Source organism: Eutrigla gurnardus, assembly GCF_963514095.1.
Source record: "Eutrigla gurnardus genome assembly, chromosome: 12".
In the NCBI taxonomy this organism is placed as follows: Eukaryota; Metazoa; Chordata; class Actinopteri; order Perciformes; family Triglidae; genus Eutrigla; species Eutrigla gurnardus.
Window position 1 is genome coordinate 27,596,148 of NC_139926.1, and position 17,034 is coordinate 27,613,181.

General features: G+C 45.4%; 2 protein-coding genes across 4 annotated transcripts in view; both read right to left on the reverse strand.

Annotated features, from left to right (window-relative positions):
• Positions 1–17,034, reverse strand: part of LOC311021875 (kinesin heavy chain-like) — a 79,235-nt gene that overhangs the window by 15,437 nt on the left and 46,764 nt on the right. Inside the window, exons 2-9 of the mRNA XM_084022751.1 lie at positions 5,212–5,412; positions 3,417–3,504; positions 2,988–3,061; positions 2,516–2,620; positions 1,951–1,999; positions 1,804–1,859; positions 1,597–1,684; positions 443–567 (exon numbers count right to left, since the gene is read on the reverse strand). Coding sequence (XP_083878877.1) covers positions 443–567; positions 1,597–1,684; positions 1,804–1,859; positions 1,951–1,999; positions 2,516–2,620; positions 2,988–3,061; positions 3,417–3,504; positions 5,212–5,346 — 720 coding nt within the window. The 5' untranslated portion in view covers positions 5,347–5,412. The remainder of the gene's footprint in view (positions 1–442; positions 568–1,596; positions 1,685–1,803; positions 1,860–1,950; positions 2,000–2,515; positions 2,621–2,987; positions 3,062–3,416; positions 3,505–5,211; positions 5,413–17,034) is intronic.
• epc2 (enhancer of polycomb homolog 2) lies at positions 6,888–16,850 on the reverse strand. Of its 3 annotated transcripts, none has more exons than XM_084022763.1 (14): positions 16,474–16,850; positions 15,107–15,266; positions 14,882–15,027; positions 13,165–13,371; positions 12,314–12,462; positions 12,091–12,211; positions 11,823–12,014; positions 11,661–11,744; positions 10,222–10,355; positions 9,860–10,143; positions 9,203–9,336; positions 8,834–8,993; positions 8,467–8,695; positions 6,888–7,625 (listed from the first exon to the last, which is right to left on the reverse strand). In XM_084022763.1, exons 1-14 carry the CDS (start codon positions 16,624–16,626, stop codon positions 7,556–7,558), a joined length of 2,223 nt encoding a protein of 740 aa, XP_083878889.1. In that variant the 5' UTR covers positions 16,627–16,850; the 3' UTR covers positions 6,888–7,555. The 3 variants fall into 3 exon arrangements, with proteins under 3 accessions (XP_083878889.1, XP_083878888.1, XP_083878887.1); XM_084022762.1 differs by having other exon boundaries at positions 9,203–9,333; positions 11,823–12,017; XM_084022761.1 differs by having other exon boundaries at positions 11,823–12,017.

The window sequence follows — 17,034 nt, forward strand, 5'->3', positions numbered from 1 at the left end:
CATCACCACCACCACCACCATCATCACCATCATCATCATCACCACCACCATCACCATCATCACCATCATCACCATCATCATCATCATCATCGTCATCTTCATCATCACCACCATCATCATCATCACCATCACCATCATCACCACCATCATCATCATCACCATCATTTTCATCATCATCACCATCATCTTCATCATCACCACCATCATCATCATCACCACCATCATCATCACCACCATCATTTTCATCATCATCACCATCATCATCATCATCATCACATCAAGGATTTATAAGTTCACAGTAGAACTCACTAATAATTTCTGCTCATACAGTATGAGAAGATTTATGTTAATATGATGTCAGTCAGCTTACTGTTGTGATCAGTGATCAATAAGCAGTGATCAGTGATCAATAAGCAGTGATCAAAAAGCAGTGATCAATAACCTTCTCGCTGCCAGCCAGGTCGACCAGGTAGAGTTTCCCCGACAGCTTCAGCTCCGTCTCCATGTTTTCCTGCTTGATGTTGATGAGGAAGATACTGTGACTGCGAGAGCTGTGTTCATTCATGTCTGTGGGAGGAAATACTCATCAATACTAACATAAATACTCCATATTACTCACATAAATACTCATCAATACTAACATAAATACTCCATACTACTCACATAAATACTCCATACTACTCACATAAATACTCATTAATACTGACAACATAAATACTCCATACTACTAACATATATACTCATCAATACTGACAACATAAATACTCCATATTACTAACATAATTACTCATTAATACTGACAACATAAATACTCCATATTACTAACATAATTACTCATTAATACTGACAACATAAATACTCCATATTACTAACATAATTACTCATTAATACTGACAACATAAATACTCCTCAATACTGACAACATAAATACTCATCAATAGTAACATAAATACTCATTAATACTAAGTAATAGAGACTGGTGTAGCATTAGTAGTAATAGTATTAGTAGTGGCATTAGCAGTATTAGTAGTAGTATTAGTAGCAGTATTATTATTATTATTATTATTTATAGTAGCAGTAGCAGTAGTAGCAGTAGTAGTAGTAGCAGTAGCAGCAGTATTATTATTATTAGTATTATTATTATTATTTATAGTAGCATTAGTAGTATTAGCAGGAGCAGTAGTAGTAGTAGTAGTAGTAGCATTAGTAGTAGTAGTAGTAGTAGTAGTAGCAGTAGCAGCAGTATTATTATTATTAGTAGTAGTATTATTATTTATGGTAGCATTAGTAGTATTAGCAGGAGCAGTAGTAGTAGTAGTAGTAGTAGTAGTAGTAGCATTAGTAGTAGTAGTAGTAGCAGTGGTAGTAGTAGTACTAGCAGTAGTAGTAGTAGCAGTATTAGCAGTATTAGCAGTAGTATTAGTAGTACTAGCAGTAGTAGTAGTACTAGCAGTACTAGCAGTAGTAGTAGTACTAGCAGTAGTAGTAGTAGTAGTAGTAGTACTAGCAGTAGTAGTAGTACTAGTAGTAGTAGTAGTAGTAGTACTAGCAGTAGTAGTAGTACTAGCAGTAGTAGTAGTACTAGTCTAGACTCACTGGTCACGGCGACGTGTCGGTTAGCTTTTCCCTCATCGATGACGTCCATCACTTCATCAGGACTGGAAACAAAACGCTCCGTGCAGCCCTGACAGGAAATACACATCTTTAGTACTGATACTGTAGTACTGATACTGTAATATTGATACTGAAGTACTGATACTGCACTACTAGCCGCATTACTGGTAAGTACTCAGGAGTACCCACCTTCACAAAGGGAACCCGGTTCTTGTCCTCGTGAACCGACAGGTTTGTCTTCGACACTGAAAGAAGAATCAGTTCAGGTTTCATTCATTAATAAATTATATATATATATATATATATATATATATATATATATAGTTTCATCCTCACCGTCCAGCAAGTCTCTGATTTTATCCAGATAGATTTCAAAATAAGAGACCTGCAGATAAAAAACAGACACGGGTCATGAAGTATTAATACAACACACAGTAATATTTTACTGAAGTAGAATTACATGGACTTGCACTCCTGATATGAATACTAATACCACAGAGTACTAGGAGTATGAGTGTAACAAGGTATTTATATGTCAGTATTCACAAAGGAGAGCAGCTGGTGAACATAAGGAGAGCAGCGGGTCAGTGAACGCATCGCCAGCTAAGACTGTGAGTCTGCAGGACGTCTGATCACAGATCAGATCTTAGACACACACTGAAATCAGAACAAATACTCACATGGAAATATTCATCATATCTGATCATTTTAACAGTTTCAATGTTTATGTAAATATTTACTTTTTATCATATTACTTATTTTTGCAGGACATTATTCTCAGGCAAAATAACTGATAATAACAAACAAAAAAAATTCATAAATGACCATATGAATTAAAACAATCATCTTTTGTGGTTTTGGTGTGATGTCATCAGTATGAAGATGACATCATTGTCATCACCTTGATGTGAAACTCCAGGTTTTCGTCCATGGAGTAGATGTGGTCGAAGATGTCTCTGGAGATGCGAGGGATGATCCCCATCAGACGGGGGTCATGGAGGTTCCCCTGGAACGGGAAGAGGGTCGGCTTAGTACCAACCTGTCAATCAGCAGGTAAGCCCCGCCCCCTAAAGCATCCCCTGCTTTCTGGTCTGGTGGACTCTAAATGGACCATAATGTACTAAATGAACATCATGCTGGATTGAAGAAGACTTGAAACTAGAGATTGAGACCATAAACTCATGTTTACAATGTTTACTGAGATAATACATCAAGAGAGAAGTAGGACCATTTTCTCATAGACTTCTATACAACCAGAGAGGAGTCGCCCCCTGGTGGCCAGCAGAGTGAAGTAGGACCATTTTCTCATAGACTTCTATACAACCAGAGAGGAGTCGCCCCCTGGTGGCGGTGGTAGAGGAATGCAGACTGACCTCCATCGTGTGAGTCTTTCCTGACGCCGTCTGTCCGTACGCAAAGATTGTCCCATTGTATCCGCCCAACACATCTAAGCAACACACACACATGTAATATACAGATGATATTAGACATGGGGGGTTGATAATCACTTGTAACACGTCAAGCTATACACACTAATACATATATACACATACTGTGTGTACTGTAATGTATGTACACACACACACACACACACACATATATATACATATATATATATATACACACATATGTACTGTAATGTATGTATATATATATATATATACATATATATATATATATATATATATATACACATGTACTGTAATGTATGTATATATATATATGTATGTGTGTATGTATAGTATTGATAGTATAGTATGAATATGTACATAAACAGATATGGAGGATGTAAAGGAGCCGACCTTTAACGATCTGTCTGGCGCAGGTGTCGTACACCTGAACCTGTTCAGTATTCGGAGCGAGGACTCGGTCAAACACATACGGCTTCCCCTGAAACACAGGAAACACACCATCAAAATAAAAGCCTTTGTTTTAACCATTCATCACATATTAAGGAAACAGGTAACAACAGTGTGTGTTTAATCCCGTTAACGACCCAGTTAGTATTGATCCATCATGAGGGGGATTAGTGACACCTTTCCAAAATAAAAGTATTGATCGACTATCAGGATGAAACAGCAGCTGGTGTTTGAAGATAAAGTGAGTTGGTCTGCTGTCAGTCAGTCTGTTCAATGAGATGCTGGTCGCCATGGTAACTGCATCCGCAGGAGGAGACGGAAGATGATAACTGCTCTATGATGCAGGACACACACACACACACACACACACTCACACACACACACACACAATCACTCACACAAACACACACAATCACACACACACAATCACTCACTCACACAAACACACACTGCAAAAATGTGAATGTTCCTCTTCTTTGTATTTGATATGAGAAAGTTCGATAAAACTATTTTAAATCAAAAGAAGAGTCCGAGGCCAAACGTCAGTCACATGACCTTTGATGGCCTTCAGCCTATATTTCCCATGAGACTTTGCAGCAGCTCCCTCCCCCGTTTCCTGTGAATAAACCCTTCAGACGACAGGAAGTCAACGTGACAGTAAACCTTCACATTAAAGGTTTGTCACGTTCAGACAAACGTCAGCAGCTTGTTCATGTTTGGTTCTTCATCATTAAGATCTTGAAAAGGTTTGTGTCTTTTTCAAAATAAAAGACGGTTAACAGCCAATTAAAGGGATTTAGTTCTTTCAGCGTCGTGGAATGTTTCCAGACCAAACCGATGAATGAAGTAGAAACAAAGATGGAGGCCGTTTCTGTCCCGTTAACGATGCTGAGTTAACAAGATGAAGACGAGAAACAGACCCAACTCTTCTTCTCATTATATCATCATAAATCTGCCTCGTTATATTCATAGTCTGAATCATCGGCCTCTCAACGGGACGGAGTCATGTGACCTCCATCAGGAAACAACATTCAGATTTTAATTAGAATGATTATTATTGTGTGTGTGTATGTACATAGCTATGTATACAAACACATAATATAGATAATATGTATATATATATATATATATGTATATATATGTGTGTGTGTGTGTGTGTGTGTGTGTACATATTATCTATCTGATGCTGAGTGTTTGGTCTCTTGGTTTCTATTGTGTTGCAGACAGACGGAGGGTGTGTCTGTCTGCCTGCCTCCTAGCGGAAACACTGAATACGTTCCTGCCTGTCTCACCGCCCCCCCCCCCCCCCCTCCACCGTATGTGCGCCTGTCCCCCCCCCCCCCCCCTCGTGTGCCTGTCTCACCGCCCCCCCCCTCCACCGTGTGTGCGCCTGTCTCCCCCCCTCCACCGTGTGTGTACCTGTCTCACCGCCCCCCCCCTCCACCGTGTGTGCGCCTGTCTCCCCCCCTCCACCGTGTGTGCCTGTCTCACCGCCCCCCCCTCCACCGTGTGTGTACCTGTCTCACCGCCCCCCCTCCACCACCGTGTGTGTACCTGTCTCACCGCCCCTCTCCCCCCCCACCGTGTGTGTACCTGTCTCACCGCCCCCTCCACCGTGTGTGCGCCTGTCTCACCGTCACCACCACCGTGTGTGTACCTGTCTCACCGCCCCCCCCACCGTGTGTGTACCTGTCTCACCGCCGCTCTCCCCCCTCCACCGTGTGTGCGCCTGTCTCACCGTCACCACCACCGTGTCCTCTCCGTTGAACTTCGGGACGGACCGGTCTCCGCGGCTCCGCTCCGCCTCGCTCAGCGGCCTGAAGCGACACATCACCTTCACCCCGCAGAGCCCGCACCCCGCCGCGTCCTCCATCAGCGCCGGTCCGGCGAGACAACAACAACAACAACAACAACAACAACAACAACACACACAACAGCGCTTCACACGGATCCGCCGTTAATCGAGGAGATCTCCGGTGATCAGCTCCGTCCGACCAGCGTCTCCATCAGGATGCTGACTGACTGAACAGTGAACACTCCCACCTCACAGGTCCACCCTGGACCGCCGAGACGCGGGGGCTGCTGGGACATGTAGTCATACGCGGAAGAAGCGCGATCTCCTGTTTGTCAGTGGATTAAAACATCTTTTGGTTCATTCATCCGCTACAGCAGAGAACTATGTATGTATGTGCATATATGTATATATATAATATATACATATATATAATATATATACATATATATTATATATATGTATATATTATATATATATATATATATATACATATATATATTATATATAAATATATACACATACATATATATATATATATATGTGTGTATATATATATACACATACATATATATATATATATATATGTGTATATATATATATATACAACTAATATATATATATATACACACATATAATATATATATACACACACATAATATATATTATATGTGCATATATATATATATATGTATGTACATATATATATACATAATATATATATATATATATATATACACAATATAAAATATTATATGTGCATATATATATATATATATGCACATATAATATATATTATGTGTGTATATATATATATATATATTATATGTGTGTATATATATATATATATACACATACATATATATATATATATATATTATATGTGTGTATATATATATACACATACATATATATATATATATATGTGTATATATATATATACATATAATATATATATATACACACATATAATATATATATACACACACATAATATATATTATATGTGCATATATATATATATATGTATGTACATATATATATACATAATATATATATATATATATACACAATATAAAATATTATATGTGCATATATATATATATATGCACATATAATATATATTATGTGTGTATATATATATATATATTATATGTGTGTATATATATATATACACACATAATATATATATACACATATATGCACATATATTATATATTATGTGTATATGTATATATATATATATACACACACACATAAATATATATTTATATACACACATATATATGTATATATATATATATATATATACACACACACATATATTTATATAAATATATATTTATATATATATACACATACACACATATATATATGTGTGTATATAAATATATATTTATGTACACACACACACACACACACACACACACACACACACACACACACACACACACACACACACACACACACACACACACACACACACACACACACACACACACACACACACACACACACACACACACACACACACACACACACACAAATAAAGGGATGGTCCTTTAAAGGGGGTCAGAACGAGACTGGGATGGTCCGGACTAGAAGAAACAGGAAGTGAGCTCGTCGTGTCGATATGTTTTATTGGTCAGAGTGAAGTGTGACATCACTCCTGTACATGATTCATACTGAAGGAGACAATAGAAACAGTGAAACTGACCTCCGACCAGTTGAACAATATAAAACATGTGTTGCAGCTGCAGGTCCACGTCTCCGTTTACAGGATGCATATTTCTATTTCATCGTGGGTTCAAATGACGAGAAGGCCATGAAGAGTCTTTAAGAAACATTTAAAAAAAGATCACAAAACAACCAGGAATCTGTGAAATTAAATCAGATTTACAACTTCAGGAAAAATAAAAACATGTTCGGATTCTTAAAGAAATACAAAATGTAAACATGAGAAATAAATAACCAATCAGAGCCAAGAGACAGACGGACCGGGGACCAATCAGAGCCAAGATACAGGTTATGAACCAATCAGCCGATTCTGCAGTCACATGATTATAATCTGCTTCAGAAACTATACTGATGAAATAAAAACTATTTTACATCAAAGACATTTACAAACTGTACAATAATAACAATAATAATGATAATAATAATAACATCCACTCTGTAAAATGTTCTGATTCTGACGCCGTCGTCTTCTCCTGGAGGTCACAGGGCGTCACATTCACCGGTCAGACACTGAGGATGACGGGAAGAGGAGCAAGGGATGCTGGGATACGATGTTATGTAACCTCCATGGGCAGCGTGGTCTCCGACAGTCCGTTCAGGAGTCTCTCCGACTCGTGGGGGTCTCTGTCAGGAGGGAAACACCGTTCACCTTCACTGATGACATCACTGTCCACATCACTTCCTCTACGCGGCAACAGCATCACTTAAGCTGCTGCCGCCTGTGGACAGACCGTCGCCATGACAACGGCATAACGGACCCAGGCAGGAAACGAAAAAGGACTGACAGGTGTGTGTGTGGGTGGAGTTTACCTAGACAGGTGTGTGGGTGGGTGGAGTTTACCTGGACAGGTGTGTGGGTGGGTGGGTGGAGTTTACCTGGACAGGTGTGTGGCGTTTACATGGACAGGTGTGTGTGTGGGTGGAGTTTACATGGACAGGTGTGTGTGTGGGTGGAGTTTACATGGACAGGTGTGTGGGTGGGTGGAGCTTACCTGGACAGGTGTGTGGGTGGGTGGGTGGATTTTACCTGGACAGGTGTGTGTGTGGGTGGAGTTTACCTGGACAGGTGTGTGGGTGGGTGGATTTTACCTGGACAGGTGTGTGGGTGGGTGGGTGGAGCTTACCTGGACAGGTGTGTGGGTGGGTGGAGTTTACCTGGACAGGTGTGTGGGTGGGTGGATTTTACCTGGACAGGTGTGTGTGTGGGTGGAGTTTACATGGACAGGTGTGTGTGTGGGGGGAGTTTACATGGACAGGTGTGTGTGTGTGGGTTGGTGGATTTTACCTGGACAGGTGTGTGTGTGGGGGGAGTTTACATGGACAGGTGTGTGTGTGGAGTTTACATGGACAGGTGTGTGTGTGGTTGGAGTTTACATGGACAGGTGTGTGTGTGGGTGGAGTTTACATGGACAGGTGTGTGTGTGTGGGTGGAGTTTACATTGACAGGTGTGTGTGTGGTGTTTACCTGGCGGTTGAGACTTTGGGCACTCGGTCAAGGCTGGCAGCGACGGTGGCGAGCTTTAAGGAGGATGTCGGGAGGGCGGAGGGTCGAGCGGCGTGGGGGTGGGCGGGGGAGGCGGCCCCCACCTGGCTCCTCTGATTGGGGAGGGACTGCGGGGAGGAGGAGGGGAGGGACCCCCGGGCTGAGAGAGCCAACCGGCTGTGAGAGGAGGAGTATGGTGGCCTGGAGGGACCTGAGGACCACCACGCCGTTAACATCAGCTTATCATCACACCTTCCCTTTTTAAATCTGCAGCCATCTTCCTATTGATCTCTCTGAACCGGGTCCGTGTGGACCGGGTCCGTGTGGAGTGGGTCCACCTGCGGCTCACCTGAAGGATGGAGGACTCCGTTGACACTGGCCTTGTAGGGCTTGTTCTCGCGGTTGGTGTGGCCATGAGGAGGACGAGGAGCGCTGATCACCGCCGAGGCCGCGAACTGAGCGCTGGCCGAGTCCAGAGTCTTGGAACTGGACTCACCGGACCTGGTGGTCTACAGAGAGACCGGGACACAAACCATCAAATGAGAACATTTAGAGCCAATGATGCTGCGTCAATGACGATCAACACAGACAGGCAGACGGACGGACAGACAGACGGACAGGCAGACGGACGGACAGGCAGACAGACAGGTGGGCAGGCAGACAGACAGACAGGCAGACGGACAGGCAGGCAGACAGACAGACAGGCAGGCAGACAGACCTGTGTGGGTGGGTCCAGTGTTGTGTGTCTATAAACAGCGGTCTGGTTCTGGTTCTGGACCTGCAGCTGTTGCTTCTGCATCTGGATCAGCTGCTGTTGGTGGCTGTGGTACTGCTCCTCAGTGATGCCCCCTGCTGGGCAGAGAGAACACACGCTGCTCGTTAGCGACTGCTCATTAGCGACACCTGGTGGACCTTGATATGGAAATGTTGTACTTCTTGATGAGAGATATCTGAACTGAAGACTTACACATGAGAAGGTTTGGTGAATGTAAATGTGTCCTGTGACCTGTGACCTGTGGCCATTTGTGTGTGTTTTGCAACCCATGTGTGCCTTGCGACATAGTTGTGGTTTATGACCCAGGTAGGGTTTGCGACCCATGCAAGGTTTAGATAAACATCGGAGTTTACGACTTCCATCCCTGTGAACTGAGTGAAAACACACCCACAAGAAGATGGATAAATATCATGTTCGTCTCACAACACTTTGAGTCTACACTTAGTAACAGACCAGCATGTTGCTCTGTGAATTCTCCTCTTGATCAAGATTAAATCCCTGTTTGGACCTTGAGCTGACTCCGATCTCCTTCCTCCAGTTCTATACCAACGGGTAATTATTTTAACAGACCTCAGGACCAGAACCGGCCTCGCAGCTCACCTGAGTTACTGTCAGGTGACAGACAACAAGCGAGTCTGTTGTCCTCCATCGAGGACTCTGTGGTCCTTCTGCCGGTCTCCCTCTGGTCCTGAACCGGTCTGGGCCTGAAGCAGAATCTTCTCAGGGTCTGGATGTTGTTCAGGACTTCATTCAGAGAGTGGGCCCCGGTTCTGAGGGGGAGCTCGTTACTAGTCCTGGTTCTGGTGCTGCAGACCGGATGTGTTAAAGAGTCCGGCTGCTTCAGTAGTGGATCCAGACCCGAGGAGGCCCGGTCCAGGATGATCCTGATCAGAGAGAGACAGCTTTAATAATGAGGACTAGAAGGTGGGGATGTGCTGGAGGCGTCAGTGGATCAGGGTCACCTGCCCCCTCGTCCTATCCGCCGCCGGCTCAGTCCCGTCCAATGAGGAGGCAGAGTCAGTTCAGCCAATGAGTGACGGAGACGCTGAGGGAGGAGTCCCGGATGATCAACTCCACCCGTCTGCTCCGTAGCCGGCTGCCGAAACAAACAAACCCCATTATTATCTACTGATTATTAAACTATCAGTGTTTCATGTGTTTGAGGTCAGACCGGACAGGAAGCTGACCACAACTTCTTCCTGTTTTCTTCACAATAAGAGTCCTGTACAGGAGCAGTACTACTAGTAGTAGTAGCAGAAGTACTTACACCAACTCTACAGCTGCTCTTACTACTAGTACTACTACTACCAGCAACAGCTGCTAGTAGTACTACTACAGTACTACTAGTCCTAATAGAGTACTACTACTACTACTACTACTCGTAGGAGGAGTATTATCACTACTACTAGTACTCATGGGTTAACAGAGAGGAGTAGTACTACTACTACTACTACTTCTAGTAGGTTAACAGAGAGGAGTATTACTACTACTACTTATACTACTACTAGTACCCTTAGGTTAACAGGAGTATTACTACTACTACTACTACGACGACTACTAGTACGTGTAGGTTAAATGAGTACTACTACTACTACTACTACTACTATTACTACTACTACTAGTACTCGTAGGTTAACAGAGAAGAGTATTACTACTAGTACTAGTACTCGCAGGTTAACAGAGAAGAGTACTACTACTACTACTGGTAGGTTAACAGACAGGAGTACTACTACTAGTACTGGTAGGTTAACAGACAGGAGTACTACTACTAGTACTGGTAGGTTAACAGACAGGAGGTACTACTACTAGTACTGGTAGGTTAACAGACAGGAGTACTACTACTATTACTCGCAGGTTAACAGACAGGAGTACTACTACTAGTACTGGTAGGTTAACAGAGAAGAGTATTACTACTAGTACTAGTACTCGCAGGTTAACAGAGAAGAGTACTACTACTACTACTGGTAGGTTAACAGACAGGAGTACTACTACTAGTACTGGTAGGTTAACAGACGGGAGTACTACTACTATTACTCGCAGGTTAACAGACAGGAGTACTACTACTAGTACTGGTAGGTTAACAGACAGGAGGTACTACTACTAGTACTGGTAGGTTAACAGACAGGAGTACTACTACTATTACTCGCAGGTTAACAGACAGGAGTACTACTACTAGTACTGGTAGGTTAACAGACAGGAGGTACTACTACTAGTACTGGTAGGTTAACAGACAGGAGTACTACTACTATTACTCGCAGGTTAACAGACAGGAGTACTACTACTAGTACTGGTAGGTTAACAGACAGGAGTACTACTACTATTACTCGCAGGTTAACAGACAGGAGTACTACTACTAGTACTGGTAGGTTAACAGACAGGAGGTACTACTACTAGTACTCACAGAGAGGTATTGACATCCAGCGTTCCTCCTGAAGACAAAGACTCCGTCGGGGTTGTTTTCTCCATCGGGTGAGGACGGAGGAGACTGGAGAACAAGACGCTCACGTTACTTCACGTTACCACAGTACTACTACCACCACCATGTACTAGAGACGGGGCTGACCGGCGGCGGCGACGGCGAGCTGGCGTCCTCCCCGGAGCTGTGGAAGTCGTACTGCTTGATGTTGGCCTGGTTGACGGTGAAGGGGCCGGGCTGGCAGGGCCGTCTCTGAGGGGGGGGCGGCCGGTCCCGCCTCACGTTCTTCTTGGGTCTCAGCAGGCTGAAGGGGGGCTCGTCTCGGCCGGAGCCCGGCTTCTTCTGAAACACACGTCGCCATGGTTACAGGACGTTAAGACCAACGTTCACCTGAGGAGATGCAGCGGCGGCGTACCTTGATGTCACTCCTGTGTCGGCTGCTGTTCAGACTGAGGGGGCTGCTGTACACCGGTTTGTCCACCAGGGGGACCAACACCTGTCTGAGAGTGTCTCCACTGAAATCCTCCATGTGGTACCTGAACGCAACAGCACATGTTAAACAGACGCCAGCATGTCCAGGCCCACGTATGTAGGAGTATGTGAGGCCCCGCCCCTCCCCGGCCCCGCCCCCTCCTCACCTCCTCTCCACCACCTCCAGGGTGAGGTGCAGCAGCTCCCTCTTGGACTTCTCTCTCCTCTTGATCATCTCCAGGATGGTGACGGTCCGACTGAACTCCCTCCGCAGCCTCAGCATCTTCTCGTAGGACGCCTCGTCGTTCTTGCGGTTCTGGAGGAACGTCACCTCGTTAGTTACAGTCGAGCACTTTCAAAGCATTTCCAGGACCATTTCCATGCTTTTCCAGCCCCTTTCAGCTGTGGTAAACTCCATCTTTGTATCAATCCAATGGTCAGTATTCAGTCTACTTATGATGTCACTTGTTGATCACATTAAATGAGATGTTATTGTCCTCTAAACAACCAACATGATGTTTGGAGACAGCTTTTTACAGAAGGACCACAAATGAAAGGAAAACTAATTCCACTAACAGATCCACAGAAATATAATCAACTATTTTCATCATCTGTTCATCATCAAAAGGCATTTTTCATAAAGAAATGTCAGAAAATGCTGTTTTCAGTCCCTCAAATATGGAGATCTTCTTTTCTCTGTTCTATCATAGATGTCATCACATACAACACACATTTCAAGACCTTTATTCTACATCCAAGCACTTTAAAACCTTGAAAACACCACACTAAAATCCAAGGGTTTTCAAGGATTTCCAGGACCCATATGAACCCTGGGTTCATGTTCACATCTGACAGCTACACATTCATCCGTTCATCAGAATCCTGCTAGCTCACTTCCTGTTCTCATCCCTCAGATCTTCAAATATGTTGGAGGTGGTCTCCCATCAGAAGCTACGGTTTACATGAACCAGGACCACTATGAGGGTCTGAATCCAGACTCTGAGGGGCTCGGACTCACCTTCCTGGTCTGCATCTTCTCTGTCCTGCGCCTGAAGGCCACGTAGGCGTCATTGTTGGTGGAGCCGTCCCTCTTCTCCAGCTTGATGTGAGGGACCAGCGCCGGGCCCCGGCAGCTCCTCCTCTTCCTCACCCAGTAGTCGTACACGGCCTTCAGCAGGTAGTCGTCCTCGTTCAGCAGCAGCTTGGCCTCCGACAGGGGGACCAGCTGGGGACCAGAACCAGAGACCAGCTGACAAACTCACTCAGACCAGCACACAAACATCAGCAGCGTTGGGAGACGAGCCGCCTGGTCACATGACCGCAGAAGGAGGCAGAGTCAAAAGCTGCCGTCCAATCAGAGAGTTCCTCTTATATCGGCCTCCAGAAGACTCGTTTTGCTTTATAAATAAACTTAATTCTCAATATTATTATAATAATTATCATTATAATAATCATATCACAAACAGCCTTCAATCAAGCTTTAATGTTACAATTACACAGGAAAGTCTAGTCCGTCTGGAGTCTAGTCCCTCTGTAGACTAGTCCCTCTGCAGACTAGTCCCTCTGCAGCCTAGTCCCTCTGCAGACTAGTCCCTCTGCAGTCTAGTCCCTCTGCAGTCTAGTCCCTCTGCAGACTAGTCCCTCTGCAGTCTAGTCCCTCTGCAGTCTAGTCCCTCTGCAGTCTAGTCCCTCTGCAGACTAGTCCCTCTGCAGTCTAGTCCCTCTGCAGTCTAGTCCCTCTGCAGTCTAGTCCCTCTGCAGACTAGTCCCTCTGCAGTCTAGTCCCTCTGCAGTCTAGTCCCTCTGCAGACTAGTCCGTTTGTAGTCCCTCTGCAGTCTAGTCCGTCTGCAGTCTAGTCCCTCTGCAGTCTAGTCCCTCTGCAGACTAGTCCGTTTGTAGTCCCTCTGCAGTCTAGTCCGTCTGCAGTCTAGTCCCTCTGCAGTCTAGTCCGTCTGCAGTCTAGTCCGTCTGCAGTCTAGTCCCTCTGCAGTCTAGTCCCTCTGCAGTCTAGTCCCTCTGCAGTCTAGTCCCTCTGCAGACTAGTCCCTCTGCAGTCTAGTCCCTCTGCAGTCTAGTCCCTCTGCAGACTAGTCCCTCTGCAGACTAGTCCCTCTGCAGTCTAGTCCCTCTGCAGTCTAGTCCCTCTGCAGACTAGTCCCTCTGCAGTCTAGTCCGTTTGTAGTCCGTTTGTAGTCAGTCTGCAGTCTAGTCCCTCTGCAGTCTAGTCCCTCTGCAGTCTAGTCCGTCTGCAGTCCGTCTGCAGTCTAGTCCGTTTGTAGTCCGTTTGTAGTCAGTCTGCAGTCTAGTCCCTCTGCAGTCCGTCTGCAGTCTAGTCCCTCTGCAGTCTAGTCCGTTTGTAGTCCGTTTGTAGTCCGTTTGTAGTCAGTCTGCAGTCTAGTCCCTCTGCAGTCCGTCTGCAGTCTAGTCCCTCTGCAGTCTAGTCCGTCTGTAGTCTAGTCCGTCTGCAGTCTAGTCCCTCTGTATTCTAGTCCCTCTGCAGACTAGTCCGTCTGGAGCCTAGTCCGTCTGGAGTCTAGTCTAAGTGCTGGTTTTTCCTGTGAAAGGTGTTCAGACTCTCGTAGCCCTCTGTTATAAGATCCTGCTGATCCGGACTGCAGCAGGACCCAGACCAAACCTGGGTAACAGTAGGCAACCACCATTGTGGTCTCTGACTGGGGCTTCAGGTTCTCAGGCCAGCTACCAGGAGGCGAGCTGGACTTGGGGGTCCACCTACCTGGTGCGTGGTGGCCTTCTCCAGGCGGTCTAGCATAGTCTCCAACTGCAGGGGTTTGATCTCCATCTTCCTGTTGAGTCTGTTGAGCAGCGTCTCGTCCTCCGAATCCATGTCGTAGTCTGGCTGCTCCTGGTCCAGACCCAAAGCTGCAGGACCACAAACGCATACAACTGATGAGCCTGAACGCATGGTCAGAGTGCCTCCCCCCAGTAGTGCAGTACTCACGCTGTATGTGGATCAGCTGCTTGGGAACTTTGACCTCTCCCTTGTACAGACGGTCGTAGTAGGTGGTGTTACTCTCTGCTTCAGGGACAGGAATCACCATGTTCTCCTTCTTCTCCCTGAACACCTGCTGGGCCGAGATCGCCCTCTGCAGGTGATGTTCCTGTAACACAACCCACAGGTAACGACACACAGGTAACGACACACAGGTAACAACCCACAGAAACCCACAGGTAACGACACACAGGTAACGACCCACAGGTAACAACCTACAGGTAACGACACACAGGTAACGACACACAGGTAACGACACACAGGTAACGACACACAGGTAACAACCTACAGGTAACAACCTACAGGTAACGACACACAGGTAACGACCCACAGGTAACGACACACAGGTAACAACCTACAGAAACCCACAGGTAACGACACACAGGTAACAACCTACAGGTAACAACCTACAGGTAACGACACACAGGTAACGACACACAGGTAACGACACACAGGTAACGACACACAGGTAACAACCCACAGAAACCCACAGGTAACAACCCACAGGTAACGACACACAGGTAACAACCTACAGGTAACGACACACAGGTAACGACACACAGGTAACAACCTACAGGTAACAACCTACAGGTAACGACACACAGGTAACGACACACAGGTAACGACACACAGGTAACGACACACAGGTAACAACCTACAGGTAACAACCTACAGGTAACGACACACAGGTAACAACCTACAGGTAACAACCTACAGGTAACGACACACAGGTAACACAGCTGTGACAGTAACAGTCATAATTAATCTCAGACGCGTGTTATCTGCTCATAAACAACAAAAACGCAACAAAGCAGCTATATATATATATATATATATATATATATATATATATATACATACATATACATATATATATATATATATATATATATATATATATATATATATATATACGTATATATATACATATATATATACATATATATATATATATATAGCTGCTTTGTTGCGTTTTTATATATATATATATATCGGTATATATAAAAGTAGCCCTGACTAGCTCGCAGCTCGGCCGGCTAGCGAGGACCCGGAAGACCCTGCGTCCTCCGTTGCCATGAGAACTACGTAAAGCTCAAACGTCACAGCCACAGAACGCGGTCACAACTCATTGGCGCTACGCTAATCGCGGACACTGTACGTAGCGAGTACGTGAAGCGGCGTACATGAACACGTCCAGTCCGCTGGGCGCACACGGCGTACGGACAGACCCGTACGTTATCGCGTCGTGAATCGCGGCGCAGCGCGGCGCTAGGCTAACGCTAACACAACACACGGGAGTTTAAACGGCTCCGTACCAGCTCCTCTTCCTTCTCCATCCCGGTCGGCATCTGCGGGACGGCCCGGTTGATGGACACGCAGTCGGTCAGGTCCGGCAGGTCCCGGTTGCGGTAGACCGGGAGCGGTTTGGCGGCGTCTAGCGCTCGCGCCCGGAACGAGAGTTTACTCATTGTTTGCGCCAAATCAGCGACAATCCGAGGGAACGGCGAATCCCGCCACAAACCCGCACCGATCCCGACGTGTCCGCCGCGGCAGCGCTCATCGGGGCGCGCCGCTCCGGGAACCAGCGGCGGGGCTCATCTGTGTGCGGGTTTAACGGGAAGTAGGGGTCGTTGCTCCGGGTTGCTCTGCTCCCTGCACCGTGGAAAACATGGCGGACATGTCCACACCAGCGGCGGAGCTATCCCATCAGTCACCGCGGCACAGCTCAAATAAACACACGCGAGACGTGAGGCTGCGCGCGCAACCACTGAGGTCAGCGCTGTAGCGAGACTGAAATGAAGTTATCGCTACCGTCAGAAGAACTCTGATAGAACTATAGAACTCTGATAGAACTATAGAGCTCTGATAGAACTATA